Source organism: Pan paniscus, chromosome 11 (genome assembly GCF_029289425.2).
Source record: "Pan paniscus chromosome 11, NHGRI_mPanPan1-v2.0_pri, whole genome shotgun sequence".
NCBI lineage: Eukaryota > Metazoa > Chordata > Mammalia > Primates > Hominidae > Pan > Pan paniscus.
In genome coordinates, this window is record NC_073260.2 from 123,685,577 (window position 1) to 123,713,058 (window position 27,482).

The following is a 27,482-nucleotide window of genomic DNA, read 5'->3' on the forward strand; positions in this document are numbered from 1 at the left end:
AAAAAGAAAAAGAGAGTTTACATCCTACTAGGCAGGATAGCTAATAAAAAGAGGACTCCATCTGGTGAAGTTAGGAGGAGAGTCCGGCCTTAGCAACACAGTCAAGAAAGTAGTTGAAGACCCAACCTCAGATTCTGGCCTCAAGGTTGAGCCATTTTCACACCAAGAAAATCAGTCAGGAGAGAACAGCACAGGTGCTCTCCAAGTGCAGTGGTGGGGCACCTTCTACAAAGAAGACAGAAAAGCAGGGCAGCAACCAAAGAAGAGCCCCCGACTCTGCCCTCTCCTAGGAAGCTGCCACCAAGAGGGGCAAGGCATTGTCCAAAGAGCAGAGTGAGAGCGCCTTCCAGGAACAGCAGAAAAAACGAAGTGAGGAAAAGACTGCCATCCAGATCTCTGTTCCTGACACTTCTGCTACCTCTCTGGGCCGGGCACGGTGACTCATGCCTGTAATCCCAGCACTTTGGGAGGCCGAGTGGGCGGATCACTTGAGGCCAGCAGTTTGAGAACAGCCTGGACAACATGGTGAAACCCCATGTCCACTAAAAATACAAAAATTAGCCGGGCGTGGTGGCACATGCCTGTAATCCCAGCTACTTGGGAGGCTGAGGCACAGGAATCACTTGAACCTGGGAGGTGGAGGTTGCAGTGAGCCAAGATCACGCCACTGCACGCCAGCCTGAATGACAGAGTGAGGCCCTGTCTCAAAAAAAGAAAAACAACAACAACAAAAGAAAAAAGAAAAACGACTCTGGTTAAAAAGTGAGCCATCCAGTTTCTCTCCCTTCAACATTAGCTAAAGGTATTATTTGTAGATTTTTACTATTTAATTTTAATACTTCTTTATAACATCTATGTCTTAACACATTTTGCACCATTATAATTTTTACCTATGCTTTATGTTTTCTATTTCCTAAGGGCATCAAATTCTTCCCCAAAGATACAGAAATCAATCCATACACATTCATACTTGGTCCATATTCACATGTCAGTCTTTCAATAATAATTAACATATGTATTTTTATACCCTATCTTGCTACAAAGGGGATCTGAGGTAGCTAATGAAAATACATATGAACAAACAGTGAAGAACTCAATAGATTTTTTAGGCCGGGCGTGGTGGCTCTCAGGAGACAGTTATAATGAACAAACATGATTTTAAGACATTCCTAAATTGGAAAAAACCAACAACGACATAATAGGGAGAAGATAGTAGAATGCAAAATCTACTTAATTTTTTTTTTTTTTTTTTTTTTTGGAGACAGTGTCTTGCTCTGTTACCCAGGCTGGAGTCCAGTAGTGTAATCATAGCTCACTGCAGCCTCCAACTCCCGGGCTCCCATCTCAGTCTCAGTTCCACAGATCATTGCATTTCCTTTATATGCATATTACCTCTCAATTCCAATATCAATGTGCTTTAAAAGCTCCCTTCAAAAATAGTATGATTCCTTCATGCCTGTAATCCCAGCACTTTGGGAGCCCGAGGATGGTGGATCACGAGGTCAGGAGATTGAGACCATCCTGGCTAACGTGGTGAAACACCATCTCTGCTAAAAATACAGAAAAAAAAATAGCCACGCGTGATGGCACGTGCCTGTAGTCCCAGCTACTCAGTAGGCTGAGGCAGGAGAATCGCTTGAACCCAGGAGGCAGAGGTTGCAGTGAGCCGAGATGGCGCCACTGCACCCCAGCCTGGACGACAGAGCGAGAATCTGTCTCAAAAATAATAATAATAATAATAATAATAATATGATTCCAAAAATAAAACGTATGGAGAACTTAAGAAAATTTGTAGCTCAGGGGATTAAAATTGACATTTTAATATGCCCAAGAAGTCAGATCCCTGAGGGTAGCAAAAGAACCTAAAAGTGGAATGACTTCAATTTTATCAACCTAATGACTTCAATTTTAACAACATTTTAATACCTAAAAAAGGCAGACGCAAAATGGAACAGAATGGGTCAGAGGAAAATTTCAATTCACATTTTCTTGAAGTGGGCTTAGAAAAGTCAATTCTTTTTTTCTTTTGAGACAGAGTCTCACTCTGTCGCCCAGGCTGGAGTACAATGGCGTGATCTCTGCTCACTGCAACCTCCACCTCCCGGGTTCAGGCGATTCTTCTGCCTCAGCCTGCTGAGTAGCTGGAACTACAGGCGTGCGCCACCATGCCCAGCTAATTTTTGTATTTTTAGTAGAGACAGGGTTTCACCATGATGGCCACGCAGGTCTTGAACTCCTGACCTCGTGATCCGCCCGCCTCGGCCTCCCAAAGTGCTAGGAATACAGGTATGAACCACCACACCTGGCCTAAATAATTCTTAAAAAGTCAACCTCACAGAATCAGAGAACAGTGGTTGCCGGGAGCTCGAGGTGGAGGAAATAAAGGGATGTTGGATTAGCGAGGAGTGGTGGTGCGTGCCTATAATCCCAGCTACTCAGGAGGCTGAGGCAGGAGAATCGCTTGAACCCAGGAGGTGGAGGTTGCAGTGAGCCAAGATCGCACCAGCCTGGGCGACAGAGTGAGACTCCGTCTCAGAAAAAAAAAAAAAGAAAAGACAAGAAAAAAAAATCTCAGTTTAAAATGTTCTTACTCCTTCAACAGAACCAAGATACTAATGGTTGACAAATATCTACTGGTCAATCAAAGCATTTATATACAACAAGGGAAATAAAATTCATTGAGCTGGAAAAAAAAAAGATGTTGGGAAAAGGGTAAAAAGTTTCAGTTATGGCTGGGAGCGGTGGCTCATGCCTGTAATCCCAGCACTTTGGGAGGCTGAGGTGGGCCAATCACAAGGGCAAGAGATACAGACCATCCTGGCCACCATGGTGAAACCCCGTCTCTACTAAAAATACAAAAATTAGCTGGGCTTGGTGGCGCGTGCCTGTAGTCCCAGCTACTCGGGAGGCTGAGGCTGGAGAATGGCTTGAACCCGGGAGGCAGAGGTTGCAGTGAGCCGAGATCGCGCCACTGCACTCCAGCTGGGTGACAGAGCAAGACTCCCTCTCAAAAAAAAAAAAAAAAAGTTTCAGTTATAAGATGAGTAAATTCTAGGAATCTAACATATAGCATGGTGACTGTACTTAATAATATCTGTACACCTGAAAAATGCTAATAGAGTAGATCTTAAGTGTTATCACCACACACATAAAAATGGTAACTATGTGAGGTGATTAATGTGTTTGTTAATTAGCTTAATTGTGGCAATCATTGTGCAAGGTATACATATATCAAATCATCACATTGTACATCTTAAATATATACAACTTTTTTTACCCATGATACCTCAATAAAGCTGGGAAAGCGCAAAAGAGGGTCAAACACTTGCACTGAACGCCCAAATATATATGTGGCATTGCGCTGAGTCAAATCCCCACTGAGGAAGCCTGAGCATGGCAAATGCATCCAGAATGAGAACAGTTCTTGCAGAATCCTAATGCCTTTCACTTGGAAGGGGGCTTGGAGGTGTTGGGTCTAACTTTTCACCTACATGTTCCCACAACATACCTCTATACAAGGTAATCTAGCCTCTGAATGCTTTTGATGCCTTCAATCTGCTGCTCACAGCGGGCATGAGGAAAACGGCTGCAACTGAGGAAGCAGAACAGCCCTAGATAAACGCTCCCTTCTCTAATAAAGTAAAATGCTTTGCTTTACTCCAAATATCAAACGCCCTTGATTGCATGCTATTTTAAAAATACATACTTGGGGCCGGACACGGTGGCTCATGCCTGTTATCCCAGCACTTTGGGAGGCCGAGGCGGGCGGATCACCTGAGGTCAGGAGTTCAAGACCAGCCTGGTCAACATGGTGAAACCCCATCTCTACTACAAATACAAAAATTAGCTGGGTGGGGTGTTGGGCGCCTGTAATCCCAGCTACTTGACAGGCTGAGGTGAAAAGCAGCACTTGAACCCAGGAGGCAGAAGTTGCAGTGAGCTGAGATCCTACCACTGCACTCCAGCCTGGGCAACAGAGCGAGACTCTGTCTCAAAAACCAAACCAAAACAAACAAACAAACAAACAAACAAAACATACTTGGAGAATGAAAGACTGACCTCTATTCCTAGCGAAAAATGCACCCAGGTTGGGTCCAGCTCAACAGTGACCGAATTCCTTTCCTTACCTTTCTTCCATGCAGATTATGACCTGTTTCCTTCCCAAGGTGTAAATTCATCACGCAGATTACTGCCACCCAGAAGGCTCTACCCAGCATTTTCTAAGGTGCCCAACGAAAGTGGGGACAAAGCTGGAGGAGGTGGTACCTCATTCAGTACTTGTGATCTGCCTGTGCCCAACTGGTTATTTACGCAACATTCAAAAAATGAGAAAAGTAAAATTTGAAAAAGAAAACAAGTTTGTACATTATTTCTTTCCAATTCCTTGCAGCCAACCTTTGAGGCTAAAGGGCATTATCGACAGAGTAAAAAATTCCTTACACGTTTTGCATATTGTGCCTACATGTGTGCAAAATGGCACACACACGTGTACCTGTGTGTGTCACCTGTGTGCCTCTGTGCGCACAAGTGCGTGCCTCTGTGTGTATGTGCATGTGTGTGCACATGCATGTGGCTTTCACACAACCAGTTCACTCTCTGGGTAATTAATATCATACCTGCCACTGGTTTCCTGTCTGACCAGGCACATAAGGTCCGGGGAGGCCCCGAAGGCTGTTCTTCACAGGGGATCCCCCGAGGGGATTTCCCACCTCCCCAGAAGCAGAATCAGCAGCCAAGGCCATGGAGTACTGCGGGCAGTTGTACAGATTGTTGTAGTAAGGAAACAGAGATGGCTGGTAGAAGCTGCTGTAGTAGGTGGAGTCTGAAACCAGGTCAGGTGTGTTCTCCACGTGCCCTCTGCTGGTGACAGCAGGAATATCCTGGATGACCATACGTCCCTCTAAATTGGAAGAAAAAAGAAAAATACAACATGGTATTAATGTTAGTCCACGAAACTTTACTTCTAAACCTTCCTACTCAAGACCTGCGAAGCAAGGTACCTGAATATGCAGAAGACAAAACCATCTGTTGCTTCTCCTACAGCCAAAATAAGGGAGGGTTTCTAAGGTTCGCTTCACTCTGGTGGCACAACCGAAAGACTCAGCTGATTGTTTTTACTGAGAGTACCAAAACCATTTTAGAGGTGATTTTAATTACATAAAGCCCAACAGCACAACTTCTATCCAGAAATTCCTATCCTAATGTCAAGAAACTGAAGATCAAATCTAGTTGACCTGATTGTGCATTCTTAAAACAAAATTAATTGTAGCCACATAGATAGGTTAGAAAGTCAAAACAAGTGGTCAAGAGTTTAGGTGAATTTAGGTGAACACCTGTTTCCTTAACTTCCTTCCACAGCTGATCACGTATCTTCAGAAATCTGGCCAAAGGTACGGACCAGGGGCAAACTTCTAGTGTAAGAGGTCAGTAACTATTTCAGGTTTTGTCAACTATTCAGTCACTGCTGCAGCATGCTTGTGTTGCAATAAAACTTTATTTATAAAAACAGGCAGTGGGCTGATCTAACCCAAAGACTAGTTTCCCAACCTCTGGCACAGACATTAAACTGTTTATTGTCAATTCCAATAAATGAATTCCTAAGTCATCCATCCAATGGACATTTATTAAACAATGTTCTAAGAGCCAGTCCGGGTGCCTGAAACGTCTGCCAGGCTGTCGTGCCCACAGGGAGTCTACGGTCTAGGATAGAAGATGGGAAGGGATTACAAATACCACCACCTACCATCATACAGGAAGACCCATAAACTTCCATGGGAAGTCAGAGGAAACAGAGATGGCTTGTAGCCTAGTTAGGAATTCACGGACAAAACTGCACCTGAGTTGCACTTAAAAAAAGATGCAGGACACAGGTGAAAAATGAGAAAAGGAGAGGAAGGAGAAAGGAGCAGCAAGGACAAAGGAGTGGAAGCAGGAAAGTGGGGGTAGAGTTTGGAATGATGGGCAGGGCAGTGAGGCTGAGGAACTGGATGAGAAAAGGGAAGGAGACATGTAGTATGAAAGATGGGCTAGGGCAAGGTGAGGCGGGCCTCAGTCCAGCTCTCCTGACTCTGGGATGTAATGGGAACCACTGAGTTCTGAGCAAGGAGGTTACACAGTCAGAGCTGTGCTTGGAGGAGATTTATCTAAGGGCAGTTGCTTAGGGCAAGTGAAGGAGAGAGAGATCAGAGGCAGAAAGACCTGCTAGGGAACCACCAAAGTGAGTTCAAGGACAGACCAGAACTCTAAGGCCTGCAAATGTAAGAGAGGAGCCTGTTCCAGGGACATGTGGGGGATGAAACGCAACAGAACTGGAGGGCTGAGGGGCTGCCAGGAATTAAGATGCAGGGGAGGCAGAGAGCAGGAGCCTGGGTGTGTAGAGCAGAGGGTGGGCAGGTGCGCAGGTGGAGGGCTGGGTGAGGGTGAGGAACATGAAACGCGTGCTTTTGGGAGAGGCTGAGACTGGAAGCCAGATCCAAGAGTCACCACTGGAGGTGCTAGCTCCATCTGGGCAAGGAAGGGAGGAGCTGTTACAGAATAAAGGAGAGCCAAGGCCTGGAGCGTGAAAAACAGAGAATACAACGTCACAGAGGTTAAAGCTGACATGAATCACAGAGCAAGCAGGCTGTGGTGTCAACTGCTGCTAGGACATCAAGCAAACAGTTCTAGAAAAGACCAACAGACAACTAGGTCTTCAGGGCCTTGCGGTTTTAACCATGATGAAAGGAGCAGATGCAGGCCTGCAAGAGAGCAAGGAGCAACAAGCAACAAGAAATCCAAAGAGATGACTCCAGTGAATGGCCTCTCTCCTACCAGGACTACCAGGACTTGAGATCCAGCAAGAAGGCACCCAGCCTCCGGGCACACCACTGTGTCCTCCGTGCTTAGCACACTGCCAGACACAGTGGGTCAATATTTGCTGAAGGGACTGAGGAATCATCATTTTTCAAGTAGCTTGGCATCAAAAATAATGTGAGTTAAAAGTAAAAGCTCCAGCCAGGCACGGTGGCCCACGCCTGTAATCCCAGCACTTTGGGAGGCCGAGGCAGGCGATTCACGAGGTCAGGAGATCAAGACTATCCTGGCTAACACGGTGAAACCCTGTCTCTACTAAAAATACCAAAAAAAAAAAAAAAATTAGCCAGGCGTGGTGGCGTATGCCTGTAGTCCCAGCTACTTGGGAGGCTGAGGCAGGAGAATCGCTTGAACCTGGGAGACAGAGGTTGGAGTGAGACGATATTGGGCCACTGCACTCCAGCCTGGGCAACAGAGCAAGACTCCGTCTGGGAAAAAAAAAAAAAAAGTAAAAGCTCCAGGGAGTCATAAGATCTTGTCGTTTTACTTTTATTTTGTTTATTTACTTATTTGAGACAGGGTCTCACTCTGTCGCCCAGGCTGGAGTGCAGTGGTACGATCTCGGCTCACTGCAACTTCCTCCTTCTGGGCTCAAGCAATCCTCCCACCTCAGCAGCCCAAGTAATTGGGAATACAGGCGCAAGCCACCATGCCTGGCTGATTTTTGTATTTTTTTTAAGTAGAGACGGGGTTTCACCATGTTGGCCAGGCTGATCTCGAACTCCTGAGCTCAAGCAATCTGAATTTTAATAAGCTATTAGCTTTTTTTTTTTTAATTTTTTTGTATAGAGATGGGGTCTCACTATGTTGCCCAGGCTGGTCTCAAACTCCTGAGCTCCAGCGATCAAACCACCTTGTCCTCCCAAAGTGCTAGGATTACAGGCATGAGCCACTACACCTGGCCTTGTTTCACTTTTCTAAAAAGGTTTAAGGCTGAGTGCGGTGGCTCACGCCTGTAATCCCAGTACTTTGGGAGGCTGAGGTAGGTCTGATCATTTGAGGTCAGGAGTTCGAGACCAGCCTGACCAACATGGTGAAACCCCGTCTCCACTAAAAAAAAAATACAAAAAAAAATTAGCCAGACATCGGCATGGTGGTGCGTACCTGTAGACCCAGCTACTGCAGAGGCTGAGGCAGGAGAATTGCTTGAACCTGGGAGGCCGAGGTTGCAGTGAGCAGAGATCGCGTCACTGCACTCCAGCCTGGGTGACAGAATGAGACTCTGTCTCAAATAAAAAAATAAAAATAAAGAAATAAGTAAAGAGGTTTAAGTGTCCTTAAGCAGACAGAATTGGCTCATGAGAGAAATTTCCAGCACAATGCATGGCCCAAAGAAGGTGCCCAGAAACCATCCACTGGCTGAGTGTGTGGGAAAACAAAAACATGCAAGGGAGGGGGAGGGCATGACTAAAGTGCAAGCTCTGGAAGGTTTGGCTGAGATCTACAACAAAATTTATTTTTGAAGCCTCATTTTAAAGTCAGCACTGGTGTCACTTTTCTCTGAAAGGAAACCAAATCCACCTATGCTAGGCTCCTGTAAACGCACTCCCAAACCACTGTTTTATTCTATTCCTTTCCTTTCTTCTCTCCTCTTCCCAGCTAATGAGATGAGACATTCCAATGCCATTATTCCACACCCCCAAGTCTGGAGAGGGTACATGTCCATTCGCTCCTCCTTAACTTCCCCACTGGGCCTTTCTCTTATTTGAAACATCAGTTTGGGCCAGGTGCGGTGGCTCACGCCTGTAATCCCAGCACTTTGGGAGGCTGAGGCGGGCGGCCTGAGATCTCAGCTCAGTCGGCCTGAGCCAAGATCACGCCACTGCACTCCAGCCTGGGTGACAGAGCAAGACTCCGGCTCAAAAAAAAAAAAAAAAAAAAAACACATTTGGTGGCATTAAGTGGTGGTTTTCTATATCATTCTTTTGTTTTCAAGGTCATGTCTCTATTGTTTATCTGATTACAAAAGCCTTATGAGCTTCTCAAATTTAATAAATTATATGAGCATCTAAGTCAGAAAAAGAATAAATGACCTATCCTACCACACAGTCATAAGCATTAATGGTTCATTCCTATACAATCTCCCAGACATTTAGGAAGGCATTTTAGACACTCAGGCCTGTCCCTGCAGTAAAAAACACTGAATACCTCCCACTTAAGGCCTGCCTTTCAAAAGCAAGCTTCTTAAAAAAGAAAACAAAATACAGTAGCAGACGAATAATTAAATAGAAACCCAAGGATTCCAGCATTCCAGAATCAGGGCACAGCACAAGTTCTTGAATTTCTGCAGCATGACCTTAATCTGAACCTTTTATCAGGCCTCAGTTTATCAAGCAACAAAATAATGGCAGTAATAACTCTGAAGGTAACAAGAGAATGGCTTCAATAAACTGCATAGTAAACCTCAACTAAAATGCTACATCAGGTCAAAGCAATAATTTGTTTTGTTACAGCTGACTGTAATTAGTTAACAACACCATCACTTTTCCACTTACCCATATTTTATTTCCTCTTTCAAGTTATACCAAGCTTTAAGAATAAATAGGAGATATGTATTGGAAAAGTTGTTCCATACCAGTATTTAAATAATAAAACCATTTGAACTTTGGAAGAGCAGATGTCTGCCTTTACGCTGTTAAAATGTTTAACCACTTTAAAAAAGTCAGATTTGACAAAGTACTATGTTTATAAACCACCGAATTCTATATGTTAAAATTCCCAATTAAAATTCTCAGTCAGTGTTAAAAACAGCTTCATAACTCCTGGCATTTATATGAACACTGCTAGTACATGGAAAGGTTGAAATGAGTATCTGTCAAGCTACATGTGTCTAATCCAATGATTCGCACAGTGTGGTCCCTGAATCAGTAGCGTCAGCATTACCTGGGAACGTAAAGAAATGCAAATTCTCGGGCCCCACCACAGACTGACAAAATCACACACCCCAAGAATGGCGCCCAGCAATCTGAATTTTACTAATCTCTCCAGAAATTCTTTTTTTTTTTTTTTTTTTAATACAGATGGGGTCTCACCATTTGCCTAGGCTGGTCTCAAACTCCTGGGCTCAAGATATCCTCCTGCCTTACCCTCCCAAAGTGCTGGGATTATAGGTGTGAGCCACTGCATCCAGCCCAGGAGATTCTGATGTGCTAAAACTGTTGAGACACATGGCTGTACTCTCAAAATTCAAAGTAGCTGCTCCACACGCTATTCCTAAAAATATGAGATACCTTCATGCCCCTGACTGCATCGCTGTGACAGTCCTGACTATTAAATAAAAGTATACAACACATGAGGTCAGGCACGGTGGCTCCTGGCTATAATCCCAGCACTTTGGGAGGCCGAGGTACAAGGTTCACTTGAGCCCAGGAGTTCGAGACCAACCTGGGCAAACAAAACCCCTCTACAAAACATATAAAAATTAGCTGGGTATGGTGGTGCATGCCTGTAGTCCCAGCCACTAAGGGAGGCTGAGGAAGGAGAATCACTTTAGCCTGGGAGGCAGAGGGTGCAGTGAGCCGAGATCGCACCACTGCACTCCAGCCTGGGCAATGGGGCAAGACTCTGTCTCAAAAGGAAAAAGAAAAAAAAAAAGAATTCCATTGTATTGAAAAGGTGGGCTTCTACCTAAATCACTCAGAGCTTAGATCCCAAGCTGTATGTACTGTGTGTGTATCGCTACCAAATGGTTGTGAGTTTCATGGCTTACATCCAGACTTTCTTCATTTACTCTAACCACAGTAACTTAATTCATCTATTCAAATGCTTATTCCAGTTGACAAATATTTATTAAGCACCTACTATTTGTCAGGCATTCAGTTAGGTACAAAACATTGCAGAGTCAAAATTTAATATTCTTCAGAAGACTTCTGGGTAATCCAGAGGAGCAGGTGTTACAAAAATCATTTATTCTTGACCTTAAGTTGTATTTTTATATTTAGATTTGATTCATTCACTAGTTATCATATAACAACTATGTTCAAAGCTTTCTTTAAATGTTGTCAAAGGCACAAAAACATACTTTAAACATTACATTTTTTCTTAAGAATTTGCCATCTATTTGGGGAAATTAGGTGCAAACTGGGAAATCTACAAAGCAATAATCCAAGTGCCGCAGTGACAGTATAGATAATGTCACCAAATGGTTCTATATAGAGAGGTGTCAGAAAAGGCCACGGTGAGTGATGAGCCAGAGTGGAGGTGATTTAGAGACAGTGGGTAAACACTCAAAAAAAGGAGAATAATACCAATAGAGTCATGAGGGAGGTCAACAGAGTCGCAAAGGAGAGAAAGGACAAGACGCGTTCCAGCCACAGTGACCAGATGAGCCTGGCTGGAGTGCAGAGTTCACAACTGACAACTGCAGATGAGAATGGAAGGCTATGCTGGAGTTAATTGCTGAAGACCCTGAATGTGAATGCCAGGCCAGCAAGTTCTCTAGAACCAATGAAGGTTTTCAGAGCAAGGGAGTAGCAGAAATATATTTGGGAATCTGGTCAAAGCACAAAAAACTGACCTAAGAGAATAAGGAGATGGGGGAATAGACTAGGTGCTTTAAATACTCCAGGCAAGAAGTCACTATAAGCTTGCACAAGGAGGCCACAGTAAAGGAAGGAACTTCATGAAAATCACTGGCAGATCTCCTTTTCTATGAATTCCCTCCAAACAACTAAGTTACATTGTTTGTTTGTTTGAGAGAGAGTCTCACATTGTTGCCCAGGCTGGAGTGCAGTGGTGTGATCTCCTGATCTCGGCTCACTGCAACCTCCGCCTCCCAGGTTCAAGTGATTATCCTGCCTCAGCCTCTGGAGTAGCTGAGATTATAGGCTCCCGCCACCACGCCCAGCTAATAAATTACATTGTTAATATCTGTCATCCAGAGACCAGGAAAGCAATCCAGATTCCCTTTTGATGCTTGTTCAACTGCTGAGTGATCATAAAATAAGCAGCTTCAGAAGGAACATCCGATTCCTTGCCCAGACTGCCAGAGGATAAGCATAAGCAGAGTATACCTACCATCTGTCCAGCCCATGCTACAGCAAACTCCCCAGAGAGAAGCCAGCAATATTTGCTTCAACACTGGGGTGTCAGCAAAGATGGCAGGCCAGCCTAAGTGTCCCTATTAATTGATGATAAACCTAAAAGTAATATTTCCAACTGATACGCCACAAAACACACAAATTTATCATACAAAATTTAAAATATGTATATATTTATATATACATAAAGTTTTCAAAAAGTGGTTTTCCACATACAATTAATAAGCTCCCCCAACCATATCCATTCCCACTCTGAGCCACAGGAAAAAAAAAAGTCACAGTAAGAAGTGACAGTTTGGCCGCGCACGGTGGCTCACGCCTGTAATCCCAACACTTTGGGAGGCTGAGGCGGGTGGATCACTTGAGGTCAGGAGTTTGGGACCAACCTGGCCAACATGGCAAAACCCCATCTCAAAAAATAGAAAAACTAGCCAGGCGTGTATTTGGCCCGTGCCTGTAGTCCCAGCTACTCAGAAGGCTGAGGCAGGAGAATCGCTTGAACCCAGGAGGCGGAGGTTGCAGTGAGCCGAGATCGCACCATTGCACTGCAGCCTGGGTGACAGAGCGAGACTCCGCTCAAAAATAAAAAACAAACAAACAAACAAAAAAACACAGTTGGCTCCATGAACCTGAGCTGAATGCACCAATGTTTATCAAGTCCCTTGATCTGACTATGAATTACTCCTGCCAGTCTCCATGGCTTGTGTGCACTGTAACAGGGACTTTTAAAACTGCATGGCCAATACAACTAAGTACAGCAACCACAGAAGTATATTGAAGGGAAACATTTTAATGAGTCTGCTGAAAATTCTTAAGCTAGATCTCACTCTCTATTTTTCTAGAATGATAATTGGCCAAAATTGCTTAATGAATAATAACAGAAAGCTAGTAGCATTGTTTTCAAGAGAATGTGCTGTGTTATTATAATGAATAATAACAGAAAGCTAGCAGCACTCTTTCCAAGAGAATGTGCTGGCTTTCTTAACCAGTAGTCCCTTACAGTCCATTACAGAATTATCAACCTGTAGATCTGATACAGAAGTGGGCAGGGAAGTGCTGGGTAGAAGTGGGCGTGGTCCCTTGCGAAGGCTCCACTGCAGAAGCCTGTGCCCATGGACTAGCTGAAGACAGGCACTTCTGCCTTCCCACCTAAATGTTGCATTTCCCAAGACCACCCTGGACCACCATGCCTCCATCCTGTGCCTACAAAACCCCCGAAACCCTAGCGAGCAGACACACAAGCGGCTGGGCATTGAGACGAGTAGATTGGTGGAAGAAGGCAAGCAGCTCAACGTCGAGAGCAGACTGATAGGCACTGGCAGGTCATGGACGGGCCTAGGCCATTTGACCAGCAGAACAACGCTGCGTTTGGTTGGGGAAGTAGGAGAAGGGTCGGGCCGCTCGACAGCCTGACTCCAGGGGAAAACCATCTCCTTTCTGACTCCCCTATCTGCTGAGAGCTACTTCCACTCAGTAAAACCTCACACTCATTCTCCAAGCCCACGTGTGATCTCATTCTTCTGGTACACCAAGGCAAGAACCAGGGGATACAGAAAGCCCTCTATCCCTGCAATAAGGCAGAGGATCTAATTGAGCTGACTAACGCAAGCCACCTACAGACAGCTAAACTAAAAGGCACCCTGTAACACACACCCACTGGGGCTTCAGCTGTAAACATTCACCCCTAGACACTGCCATGGGGTCGGAGCCCCACAGCCTGCCCATCTGTATGCTCCCCTAGACGCTTGAGCAGTGGGGCACTGAAGAAGCAAGCCATGCCTCCTTCACACGCTCTAAAAGGGGGACAAGAGAACCTTTCCCATTTCAGATCTGCTGTTATGATGCAAATGGAAATATCGAGTTAGATGTTTTTGTTTTTGTTTGAGACCGAGTCTCACTCACTCTGTTGCCCAGGCTGGAGTGTAGTGGTGTGATCTTGGCTCACTGCAACCTCCACTTCTTGGGTTCAAGTGATTCTCCTGCCTCAGCCTCCCGAGTAGCTGGGATTACAGGTGCGCACCACCGTGCCTGGCTAATTTTTCTATTTTTAGTAGAGACAGGGTTTCACCATGTTGGCCAGGCTGGTCTCGAACTCCTGACCTCAAATATCTGCCTGCCTCGGCCTCCCAAAGTGCTGGGATTACAGGCGTGAGCCACCGCACCTGGCCAGATGTTTTAAGTGTTACCATTGGTATATACTCCTAATTTGTGCAGTAAGAACAAAAGATCAGAAGGACTGGATCCAACCACTCGGAAAAGCAACAGGAACTCAAGAAATACACATCTGGAAAAATTACCAATAGCATTTGTCCCACAGACCATAACAGAGCTCACTGTCTCCCCTCAGATGCATCTGCAGAGATGTTGCTTATGAGCTCAATCACCTCTTATTCTAATACTCATGTTCATGGCTACACCCGTTTACCTTCTGCACATCCAGTTCTTTGATAGGGCTTCACAATCCCTCTGCTACTTTTTTTTTTTTTTGCACTAACATATGCAGTGTGAAATATGATTCACTCCTTCATGAGGGATCAATACCTGCACATGATAAATACCCTTATTGATCGTGGAGTGTTATATGCTGGTCTCTGGGCCCATGACATATTAATAGTAGTTAATCAGTAATTCATTTTAAGGTGGGTGAAGGCTTGCCCCCCTCTTTGCTGGTGTCATGATTCCCAAAGTTGTTGCACTTTGAGTCCTTTGTGTTCAAATCTGGATCCACACTCACCTCCATGAAAAAACCAAACGTCACAGTTTCCAGCATGAAGTAAAAAAAGGTCACAAAACCAAATTTACCATTTACAAACAGTAAACTACTTGTGATTCACATGAGGTCATGTAAACCATTAATTTATATACTCCAGATTTTCTCTTTGTAACCCCATATCTTGCATGGTGTTTGTCCTACTTAGCTTCTGAGTTTTCAGAGTTACATACCAGTCAGGCAAAATTATTCACCAGTAAGTCTGAAAACTATCCATCACCAACTAATACGCTGTGTTGAGCGCTACGAGGGTATAGCAAAAGCATAAGTTGTTTTCCCCATTTTTTTTTTTTTTTTTAAGAAACAGGTCTTGCTCCACCCAGGCTGAAGTGCAGTGGTGTGATCATGGCTCACGGCAGCCTCCAACTGCTAGGCTCAAGTGATCCTCCTGTCTCTGCCTCCCAAGTAGCTGGGACTACAGGGGCACGCCACCATACACGGCAATTTTTTTTTTTTTTTTTAGAGACAGGGTCAGGCTATGTTGCCCAGGCTGGTCTCAAATTCTGGTCTCCAGTGATCCTCCCACCTCAGCCTCCCAAAGTGCTGGAATTACAGGTGTGAGTCGCTGCACCCGGGCTCTCCTTTTGGGGGTCGGGGGAGTTAATGCATTTTTTAAAAAGGCTGTGTCATTCGATGATGACTGATTTCATGGCACTGGGATGCTCCTCACTGAGGGGAGAGGATTCATCTCAACCTTCAAAGTACAGGTTCCGCTGATGTTGGCTCACTAGTGTCGCTCCTGTAGCACAAGACATGGAATGTGGTAGAGCCTATTTCTCCTTTCTCCCAGGAAGAGATTTTTGTCTTATCTTTTTAACGTAATTTGGTTGTGAAGGAATGTCAGCTCCTTTTTTTTTTTCTTGGTGTGAACTCTTTTCACAGCAAAGTGAACCTGAAGTTGGCTTTTAAAGATAGGAGCAGGCTTGGTTCAAAGGGGAGTGCAGCGTCAATGTGGGACAGATGGCAGGCTATGCGTATGGAATCTGGAAAGAGTGAAAGAGTGAAAAGGGTGGGGTGGGCAGGCTTGGTGGCTCATGCCTGTAATCCCAGCACTTTGAGAGGCCGAGGCGGGAGGATCACTGGAGGCCAGGAGTTCGAAACCAGCCTGGCCAACATGGTGAAACCCCGTCTCTACTAAAAATACAAAAATTAGCCGGGCATGGTGGCAGGCACTTGTAATCCCAGCTACTCGGGAGACTGAGGCAGACGAATCACTTGAACCTGAGAGGCAGAGGTGGCAGTGAGCCGAGATCATGCCACTGTACTCCAGCCTGGGCAACAGAGTGAGTGAGACTGTCTCAGACAAACAAACAAACAAAAAAAAGATGCAGGGGAGAGGGGGGCGCCATTGAGCACAACCAGATCAAAGAAATCAAGCAGGAAGATGACGGGAAAATACAAACATGAGGCTGAGCAAACACAGGCCTTCAAGGTGAGCAGGTCTTGATTTGAAACAGGCTGCCCTGGGGCTACTGAAAAGCCGAGTGTCAAAGCCCATCCATTGTGTGCAGCAACTCCCAAAGTGTTGGCTGAGAAGAATGCAAATCCCTGGCCTGGAGGAGCTCAGGTGATTAACAGTGCAAAGGAGAATGTAAAGGACTGGAAAAGGTTTCCCAGAAGACACCTTTAAGCAAGAGAACATTCTGGATGTATAAAGGATAAGAAAGGAATTCCAAGTCAAGGAAAGAGAGGAGACACACAACAAGAGCTTCGAGGCACAAGTAAGGTTAAGAGAAGAGCCTGCAGAGCAGGTAGAGCACAGGGTCCACTGCAGGAGGAGAATGGGGGTGCTCCTGGCACAGTGGTATGGAATTTGGGATCCCCCTTCACACCCCCAGAGGAACTTAATTGGGCCTGAAAAGGCTGGCATGTAAGGCTCAGTGGCATGCTAAAGTTAGGAGGATCCCACTTCCACCTGCAGGGGTTTCTGCCTCTCCCTGCCCTGCTTCCTGCTCTCTGCAGTTTCCTCCTTCTTCCACACCTCTGCCTGTGCCTCAGAATTCCCCCACGTCACCGAGGAAAACTGTTAATCCTACAATGAGAGTCAGATTTGGAGGAAATGCCATTTCTCTGACCCTCCAAGGCAATGTCTCATGGCCATGAAAGCCTGTCTCACGGCCAAGACAGAGATTTCTCTCTTTAGGCCAATTCAGAATGTCCTACCATTGGCAAGATACCAGAGACAGTTTGGGACTCTATCAACATCTCCCAGCGGATTGGAGGAGCAGGTTGTGCCACAAACAGGCCAATGGGAAAGCTTGAGTTTGGGGGTGGAGAAGAAGAAAGGGATGATTCCCAACACAGTTCCTATCCATGAAGGGCTACATTCTAAAAGCCGTCTTACAGAGAATCCCTTCTTGAACCTTTTAAATATTTCGTACACTGAGGATGTTTTAAATTAGGAACTTGTTTGACTGACTGTGTACATGTATTTAGGTCTCCACAGAAAAGATCTGCTCTGAACTGTAATCAAACAACTTAAAATGGAGAAGCCTAATTTATCAGGGTCTTTCTCTCTAGAGCATGTAGGGAGCTGGACAGAAGGTAGCAAAGATACATGTTTAAGTTTGCTCATGGTCAGCTCCATGTATATTTAGGATTCAGATCCTGCTTTTATAACTTTCTTTTACTAGTAAGATCATAGATGTTTTGTCTTTGTCCCTGCAGGCCCCAGAAAGTGATGTGAAGGAGTAAGTGGACCTCTACATAAATGTATACAATTAAGAAACCGAATTATACCTCACCATATTGTTTCACATAGCTTCCGTTCAACTCAAGATTATACCTAGTTCAATTTATTATCGCCAATTTTCAATCAGGCATTTGTCTTGTAAATTTTCCCAGCTGTCATGAACAGTGACTTATCCAATTGTACAGGACTGGAGAGCCCCCTCCCTACCAAGAATGTTTTAAAACCTGCCTCTAAACCAGAAGTTTTCAAACCTGGCTGCACAGGAGGAGGAGGTGGGGGGGTCTATAGAATTCCCCATGATCAGGCCACACCCCAGACCACTTTGCGTGACAGCCTCCCTCAATGGGACCCAGGCAGAGCAAGTTGAGAACTGCTTTAAACCCATTCAAGCTTGGTGCTTTGATGTCAAGAAATCACACCCTTACATCTTATCGCAGCAGCTGTCAAAATGTGGTTGGAGGTCCTGGCCTACAACTTCCTTCTGAGGGCCCAAGAGGTCAGAAGTATTTTTGCAATAACATAAAGATGTAATTTGCCTTTTTTGCTGTGGTGACGGGCACTGATGATGCAGCGGCAAGGGTGGGGAAGACCGCTGGTCCTTAGCACATGGCAAGCTACCCAAGTATACTTTTTTTCCTTTTCTTTTCTTTTCTTTTTTTTTTTTTTTTTTTGAGACTGAGTTTTGCTGGTTGCCCAGGCTGGAGTGCAATGACACAATCTCAGCTCACTGCAACCTCTGCCTCCCAGGTTCAAGCAATTCTCCTGCCTCAGCCTCCTGAATAGCTGGGATTACAGGCATGTGCCACCATGCCCAGGTAATTTTGTATTTTTAGTAGAGACAGGGATTCACCATATTGGCCAGGCTGGTCTCGAACTCCTGACCTCAGGTGATCCGCCCACCTCAGCCTCCCAAAGTGCTGGGATTACAGGTGTAAGCCACCACGCCCAGCCCAAGCTACCCAAGTATACTAATGCTCGCATATTCCTCATCGCTATGAAGGAAAATGTTAAAACTTTTTAAAAATGTTATGTTGATTTTGCTAAAGATGCCCTTGATGAAGCAGAAAGAAAGAGTAACTTGATCAAATCTGTACCTCAGAGTACACGTCTTTTCAAAAACTGTGTGACTCAATGGGAAGGACTCACACAGCCTTTCTGCACACCAAAGGAAAAAGGACATTTGTGCAACTGTTGAAGAGCTACACTCACTGCTTTTTCTTAAAGGAACATCACATCCTGGAAAAGTGACTGATGACAAACTACACTTATTGAAACTCGGGTATTTGGCGGCATTCTCTTGAAAATGAACTAAGTGAGCCTGTCACTTCAAGGAAAACAATTGACAGTATTTATTGCTGAAATGTGAGTTTTCAAGTAAAAATTAGAATTTTAGAAAATTTATGGCCCCCCACTATGTGGATGACAGCTTGAGATTATTTGAAGATTATTCTAACAAGATCAGTAGTAGTATTAGTGAATGTGATTTTCTGGTATTTTGTAATAAAATGTGTCAACATTTGGAAGTTGTACATAACTTAGTGAAGTAATATTTCCCAAATGACCAATGCATAATGTTATAAAGTCATACACGGATGAAAGAGCCATCCAAAGTACAAGAGAGTCTATGGCCATACCACCTTGAACACACTGGCAGATCTAGTCTGATCTTGGAAGCCAAGTCTGAGACAGATGAATAGATTTTAATGAAACAGAGTACAAAATGTTCGTTAGCATGGTTTTGGTTTCCACATCACAACTAATCTTTAAGCAATTACCACTTGTCAAGTTTTGGTCTAGTATCAAAGAATAGTGACAATGATGTAAAAGGCTATTAAAATACTTCTATCCCTCTTCTAACTATCTACGTGAAGCTGAATTTTCTTCCTGTATTTCCATTAGAACAACAGCCTACCTGAAGCAGCAGCTATGCAAACCCACCTACATCCTATTAAGCCAAACGTAAAAGAGATTTGCAAAAATGTGAAACAATGCCACTCTCTTGTTTTTTTTTAATTTGGAAAAATGTAGTAATTTTTATTGAAGTATGTTACGTATGCTAAGAGGTAATGAGTTTATTATTTTAAAAGCATAATTTTTTTTTCATTTCTCAATTTTAGTTTCCAGTATGGTATCGATAGATATAACCCACATAAATAAAAGCTCTTGAGGTCCTCAATACTTTTTAAGGTTGTAGAGAGATTCTGCAAGTAAAAAGTTTGAGAACTTCCATCTTAACAGCCCCTGTCTTTTTAGGGGGCCTGATTTGAGAGAATTAGAGCCTGGCATCTTATTCTGAGCTGGCTCTCAGGGTTGTGTTATTAGTAGACAGCAATAAAGTCCTAACCAGGCAGCTCTGGCTTTATCCTTATGTCTGAAATATTTCTTTCCATGAAACAGGCATTAAGAATGACACAATATGGCCAGGCAGCACAACTTCAGGTAGAGAGCACTGGTCCCAAGCAAAACTAATTGATCGGATCTGAAATCTAATGCCATGCAATCATGGGGCAAGTTATATACGTTTTGCATGTCCCAGCCTTTGCACGTAGCAAAGAAATACTACTACTACTTGAGAATTATATGAGAGAAGACATGTACTTAGAAAGGCTCTGCCACGTGTTGAGTGCTCAATAAATGTTAGCTATTATTGTTATCACAATCACAACAAAGCGATAACGTTTTCTGCCATCAAGCAAGAGAGCCACCAAATAACTCCGCACAAAGTTATCCTTGCTCCAAATCCTCATCATTAGGGTACTGCAGGAGGGCTGGGCTGCACCTGGCCAGGCTTCCCAAGCTCAGCTGAACTTGGAATCTTCCACTCCTGGCCTTCTCTGAGGTCAGACAGTAGCCTTGAGTGCGTTTGGTGTGATATTACTCCCTAAAGTCATAATCAGGAAATGCGGGAACAATGTGTTTCTCCCACAAGGCAATCATGACAGGGCTATTTTAAACGTCAAACACAAACCTGGCGCCAGGAAAGCAACAACTGCTTACTGTGCACCTCCTGCAAGCCACCACCTCTACTTAGTGAGGCAAATGCAACCCAGTGGAGTAGAGTGCACCATTCCTTCCCTTTTCCAAAGTCTGTCTCCCACAGCCCTATCTCCTCCTTTATTCGACTCTGCTTTTGAGAAGTGCAGCCACTCCTGTGATTACCTTAAGAAAGGCAGACATTTTTATTGGGTGGAGGTGGGGGCAGCAGCTGCAGTTCCAGGGCTGAACTTTTAGCTTGCCATAAAGTTAATGTGCTATTCAATGTTCATTCCAGGCAAGGCTGTGGGGCTGTGTATTTTCTGCCACCCCCGGAAGGCCATTATCTGTAATTGCCCATTACCATGCATAATTATTTCTCCTAGCCTGGTCTATGACCTCCAGGGTTGCTGGATGTTTTAGCAACCTGCTCCACCTAACCAAATTTGTGAAGGAAGCTTTTCTGACCTCCAGTACTTTAATGGTATATTCCAAAGCCAACCATGGGTCATTGTACAGGCACACTTATCCAGAATCAGGAATATTTCAGATCTCTTCCAGGTGTACTTTTCTCACCTCCATGGAGTTTTACCTTCCCTAAAATAAAGGAAAAATGATCAACTCTCCATTGTGTGGGAGCTGATAACCCAAACTGGGAATTATCTGGAGCCCTTTATACTCCCTTTGCTTTGATTCTGCTGTTTAATTGTATCGTGCTTTTTAAAGACTGCTACCGGGAAAGTGAACAGAGACACAGAGAAACTTTACATCTTAAATTCAATATATACAATTCCATATTTAGCTTCTTTTTTTGGAATGGGAGGAGTTCTGTTCAAATTAGTGACTGAAATGAGATGTGCAGATTCCCTATGGATTTAAAGTATTAATGCTAGAATTGACATCTAGTGCTACATCAAAAAGTGCAGCTTTACATTTAGCTTGCTTTTCCACATAAATAGCAGGGAAAGAAAAGGGGCAAACAGGGTTGCTGGCCATACATGTGCCCACCAAATGCTTAGCCACTTGCTGGCATTTCTTTGTCTCCTCTACCATCGCCTCCTTCAGAACCCTTACTGCACCCTCCAGGGGGGTTAGACATACCTCTAAGGTATTACACGGTTCAAAAACTGTTCAGCAGAGTGTATGTATATCCTGGGAACGAGACCACTCAATTTTTTTATTCCTTTGGCATAAAGCTTCTTTGACATTAAAAGAAGGTGATTCTACAAATAAAAATTCATCCATTCTTTCAACCATCATTTTTACCAAAGTCAGGGAAGGTGAACCACAGAGACTTAAATCCAACAGCCTTTCACAGAATGTGACCACAGAGAATTAAATCCAATAGCCTTTCACAGAATGTGACCACAGAGAATTAAATCCAACAGCCTTTCACAGAATGTGACCACAGAGACTTAAATCCAATAGCCTTTCACAGAATGTGACCACAGAGAAGTCCTTGGAGGTCATTTTATCCCTTGTTGCTACACCCGGGGAGGTTCAAGTGGCAAGTCTGAGGACACACATGTAATGGAAGTGGGACCATGGTTGAGGCAGCCTCTTCTGAGACCTCACACTTGCCTACCACGCCGTGTCAGAAGGGGAAAAGGGAGCCGTGGAGTCTGGCTGACAGATATTCTCAGACACCTGTCACCTGGGCACAGTGCTCATGCCTGTAATCTCAGCACTTCAAGAGGCCAAGGCGGGAGGATTGCTTGATGTCAGAAGTTCCAGACCAACCTGAGCAACATGGCGAGACCCCATCTCTACAAAACATTTTAAAATAGCTGGGCATAGTGGCACGAGCCTATAGGCCCAGCTACTCAGGAGGCTGAGTGGGGAACGATCACTTGAGCTCAGGAGGTGGGGGTTGTAGTCAGCTATGATTTCACCACTGCACTCCAGACTGGATGATAGGGCAAGACTCTGTCTCAATAGATTAAAAAAAAAAAAAGCCTATTGACGAGGAGTCAACCCAGCAGTTTCCTGGAAAAGAATATAAATGACTACTAACTTTAAGCACTCACATGGGAGTGTGTCAAGCACAGAGGTCAAGTTCTTAAGCTCCAAAGACAGACTGTGATGGTCTAGGCCTTTTCTCCTTTTCAGCAGGGAATGTCAGGTAAGGCAGTGGCTGAGAGTCATGATTTGGCCCCAGGTCACTTCCCACTGGCCCAAAGCCCCTGACTTGTGGGCTCTTCTACCTTATCCTGGAAGCAGCTCCCTCTAAATTCTGGCTTCTTGTTCAGCTCTGTACTTGGAAACTGCAGCCTCACTGCCAGCTGCTGCTAACCTAACTATGTTGTGCTGTTCTCAAAGGATATACACAAGCTACTCGGAACCAGGTAAGAAGACCTGTCACCCAGCTCTCAATTGTGTTCCTAGGGCTAACTGCTCCACCAAATCTACCACTAACCACAGGGATAAAAGGGTGCAGCAAAGCATGCCATACTGTGTCAACTCCAGCATCCCCAGTGTAGGGGCGGGAACTCGAGTTCCCAGCCAGGCAGGTGACACAGCTCTGCCAATCACATGTGGCACCTCTTTTTGGCCAGAGACAGGGGCTTCTGGCTTTTAAACACTGGACGCAGCTATTTTCCAGCAGTTCAAAAGCCCTGAAGGCTCTGGTAACTTGGGATATGAGCGTATATATATGTGTGTGTGTACATACACACATGCACACACACATATATATGTACACACACACGTACACGTACATACATACATACACACACATGCACGTGTCTCAAAATCTTACCTGAAAAGAAAATCAAATCTGAACTGAAAGAAATGACTACAAAGAGCCATGCTGGGCTTGTTAGCTAAAATGTCTCTATGGCAACCAAGACACAAACAGCATGACAGAAGCTATCTAACTGGCCCACAACTATAGTCACACCATCATCCATATATTTTCATTTTCCTCATTTGGTGATCTTCATTGTACAGAATTTGTACATCTGGATCACCAGAAACCTAACATGCTTTCTGAAATTTTACCTCACAAGGTCTTGATACCTCTCAAGTATCAAAAACTATGTGACAGTAATCAAAATAGATGCAGAACCTAGGAAAATCTCTGTGGGGAGGGTCCGGCCTGTGTCAGAGAAGGACAAAGACTCTAAAGCTGTCGGGCCCAGGTCTGGGAGCCCTATCTGTGGAAAGTGAGTTTGCAAAGTCTGTGGGCAGCACCTGGTATCATCTGTAACTGCGTCAACCACTAGCCTCACCCACAATTCTCAAGGTTTATTCCACCACGGAAACAATACTGGTTTTAAGAGTAAGAGAATAAAGACATGTTTTTTAAAATTTACAATGAGGGAAGGGCCATTATCAGAACGACAAGCACATACTCCTACAAACATACAGGTTTTAAGATTAAGTGTTGGCCAGGCGCGGTGGCTCACGCCTGTAATCCCAGCACTTTGGGAGGCTGAGGTGGGTGGATCACAAGGTCAAGAGATTCAGACCATCCTGGCTAACATGGTGAAACCCCGTCTCTACTAAAAAAAATACAAAAAATTTGCGGGGCGTGGTGGCGGGCACCCGTAGTCCCAGCTACTCGAGAGGCTGAGGCAAGAGAATGGCATGAACCCGGGAGGTGGAGCTTGCAGTGAAGTGAGATAGCGCCACTGCACTCCAGCTGGGGTGACAGAGCGAGACTCCATCTCAAAAAAAAAAAAAAAAAAAAAAGAAGATTAACTTGTTGTTGTTATTGTTTTTAATACAGGGTTATGAGAAGTCCCAAGAAGAGAGGAAGGAAGGCCAAGACAGCCAAGAAGGAAGTTCCTTTTGTGTCCACAGAGAGGATGCATACCTAAATTTCACTCAAGAAATTAAGGCATCAAGATTTGAAGAAAGGGGTACTGCTTTGTTCCAAATTCCTTTCAGGCATCATGGCCCTTTTTCTAACTAGGAGCAGGGAGTTTATGGCAGTTGCCATCATTAACAAGAATATCTAACGTAGTATGCACAGACATGTATTTAAGGCTTGTGTGTGCCTCATACACATTTGCTGTATATATTAAGATTGTGTATAATAAAATTATATACAAGTTCAGAAACAAATAAAGGGCTGAAAATGACAATGAAGGGGAAACAAAGCAAGAACTAGATCTAGATATAAAAAGGGACCCAATCTATATCTCAACTGTATAAATATTAGATGCAGGCGCTATGATTTTTCTGAGAACTATTCAAATGATCCTGATGTTCTGATCCATGAATCAAAACTTACACCATCTCAAAAAACAAAACAAAATGATTTAATAGAATCTCAAGACTGGGAAAAAATTTCAAGAGGTATTGTTGACTCATTCATTACCTTCAAAGAGAATCATACACATGAGGAGAAATGAGATTCTATCCCCTATTCAAAGTTGAGAGAGCACCATGCCAATGCTAAAATCTCACTTACCAAAAGGACTACATTTTAAATTTGTTTCCTCATTTAATCTTAAGAGAAATACAAAATACATGGTCACCATACTCTGTAGGAATAATTTATTTCCTTGAGAGCTTTTAGGTACTTTCCACTTCCAAGTTAAATATGCCCACTTCCTATATTTCTTTTCCCCTACTAATTGAATTTTTGCGGGAGTACTAGAAGGTGAACTTTTTCTCTTCTTTTCTTTTTCTCACTTCCAAATCTATGCATTGTCTGTTCTCTCCCTGCAGGTCATCTTTAGCCTTAGTCTCTCCAAATGGACAATACAATACTTAAAAGGCATTAGAAGGCCATTCCCCCACTTATTAAAACACCTTTCCACTGCCTTTCACCTCACTTTTGCCACTGCCAAGCTAAAGGGTTTCCCTTCCTTTATTTCACTCATTCACAAGACCTAGCGATAACCTAAGAACATTAAATGTCTATAGAGGCTGGGCGCGGTGGCTCACGCCCGTAATCCCAACATTTTGGGAGGCCAAGGTGGGTGGATCACCTGAGGTCGGGAGTTCGAGACCAGCCTGGCCAACAAGATGAAACCCCATCTCTACTAAAAAAAAAAAAAAAATACAAAAAATTAGCTGGGCGTGGTGGCGGGCACCTGTAATCCCAGCTACTCAGGAGTCTGAGGCAGGAGAATCACTTGAACCCGGGAGGTGGAGGTTATGGTGAGCCAAGATTGCGCCACTGCACTCCAGCCTGGGCAACAAGCGCAAAACTCCATCACAAAAAAAAAAAAAAAAATGCTTATAGAAATGTGTTTTACAATTCAAACTTAAAAAAACAAACAAAAAACACTTACAAATGGGCAAAGGACTTGAATAACCATTTTCTCTAAAGAAGACAGACAAAAATGGCACAAAGTGCATGAGAAGATGCACAACGTCATTAGCCATCAGCAAACTGCAAATCAGAACCACAAATAATACCACTTCGTGCTCACTAGGATGGTGTGATGGTTAATTTTAGATGTCACCTTGACTGGGTTAAGGGTTACCTAGCAAATTGCTCAAGGATTATTTCTGGGGGGTGTCTGTGAGTGTTTCCGAAAGACACTGGCAAGTGAATCCATGAACAGAGTAGAGAAGATCTGCCTTTAATGTGGGGGGACATCGTCCAATCAGCTGGCCCAGACGAACAAATTTTTGTGTCAATGTATGTTACACTGCTGGAAATGGAAAACGGTGCACCCGCTTTTGAAAAACCTCAGCAGTCCCTCAAAATGTTACACACAGACTCACCACGTGAACCACCAACTCCGCTTCGAAGTATATACACAAGAGAATACGTATATTTACACAAAAATTTGAACATAAAATGTTTTCCATTAACTGATGAGTAAATGAAATGTTGTATATTCATACAATAAAATACTGGTAAGTAATAAAAAGAAGTCCTGATGTCCTGAAATATGCTACAACACGGATGAACCTCAAAAACATGCTAAGTGGAAGAAGTCAGACACAAATAATCCCACAGTGTATGATTCCATTTACATGAAATGTCTGGAATAGGCAAACCTATTCAGATAGAAAGTAGGCTAGTGGTTACCAGAGGCTGGGGGAAGGAAGAAACCGAGTAACCAGTAATGGGTATGAGTTTTTTGGAGATGGTATGAGAATGTTTTAAAATTTGATAGTGGTGATGTTTACCCAACTCTGTGAATATGTTAAACATCACCTTAAGATAGTGAGTTTTGGCTGGGCGCACTGGGTCACGCCTGTAATCCCAGCACTTTGGGAGGCCAAGGCGGGTGGATCACAAGGTCAGGAGTTCGAGACCAGCCTGGCCAACATGGTGAAACCCCATCTCGACTAAAAATACAAAAAATTAGCCTGGCATGGTGGCGGGCGCCTGTAATCCCAGCTACTCGGGAGGCTCAGGCAGGAGAATCCCTTGAACCTGGGAGGCAGAGGTTGCAGTGAGCCGAAATCATGCCACTGCACTCCAGCCTGGGTGACAGAGTGAGATGCCATCACAAAAAAAAAGATGGTGAGTTTTATGGCATGTAAATTATACCTCAGTAAGTTATTTTTAGAAGGGTCTCAAATAATATAAATTCTGCTTCCTATTTACTCAGAAATCAATAGAAAAATGTAAATAGGTATATAGAGAGATGAAGAAAATATAACAAGAAATGGTAGTTGTTGGTAAAGGGCCATCGTTTTAAACTCAAAGCAGTGGTTCTTAATACTTCTTAGGTCACAGACTCCTTGAAGAATCAGACAAAAATGCTGGGCCATCTTCCAAAAGAAATGCAGCTTTAAGAGTTCAAAGACTAGGCCGGCCGGGCACGGTTGCTCACGCCTGTAATCCCAGCACTTTGGGAGGCCGAGGCGGGCGAATCACGAGGTCAGGAGATTGAGACCATCCTGGCTAACACGGTGAAACCCCGTCTCTACTAAAAATACAAAAAGTTAGCTGGGCGCGGTGGCTCGCGTCTGTAATCCCAGCACTTTGGAAGGCAGAGGCGGGCGGATCACGAGGTCAGGAGATCGAGACCATCCTGGCTAACATGGTAAAACCCCGTCTCCACTGAAAATACAAAAAATTCTCCGGGCGTGGTGGCGGGTGCCTGTAGTCCCAGCTACTCTGGAGGCTGAGGCAGGAGAATGGCGTGAGCCTGGGAGGCGGAGCTTGCAGTGAGCCGAGATTGTGCCACTGCACTCCAGCCTGGGCGACAGGGCGAGACTCAGTCTCAAAAAAAAAAAA

The 27,482-nt window shown here is 44.2% G+C and overlaps 1 protein-coding gene across 2 annotated transcripts in view; it reads right to left on the bottom strand.

The window, feature by feature from the left end:
• The window catches only part of DMRT1 (doublesex and mab-3 related transcription factor 1), a 130,699-nt gene that overhangs the window by 73,965 nt on the left and 29,252 nt on the right, over positions 1-27,482 (bottom strand). For both annotated transcript variants that reach the window (XM_003823349.4, XM_034967058.2), the window contains exon 3: positions 4,617-4,900. In XM_003823349.4, the coding sequence (XP_003823397.1) occupies positions 4,617-4,900 (284 nt within the window). The remainder of the gene's footprint in view (positions 1-4,616; positions 4,901-27,482) is intronic.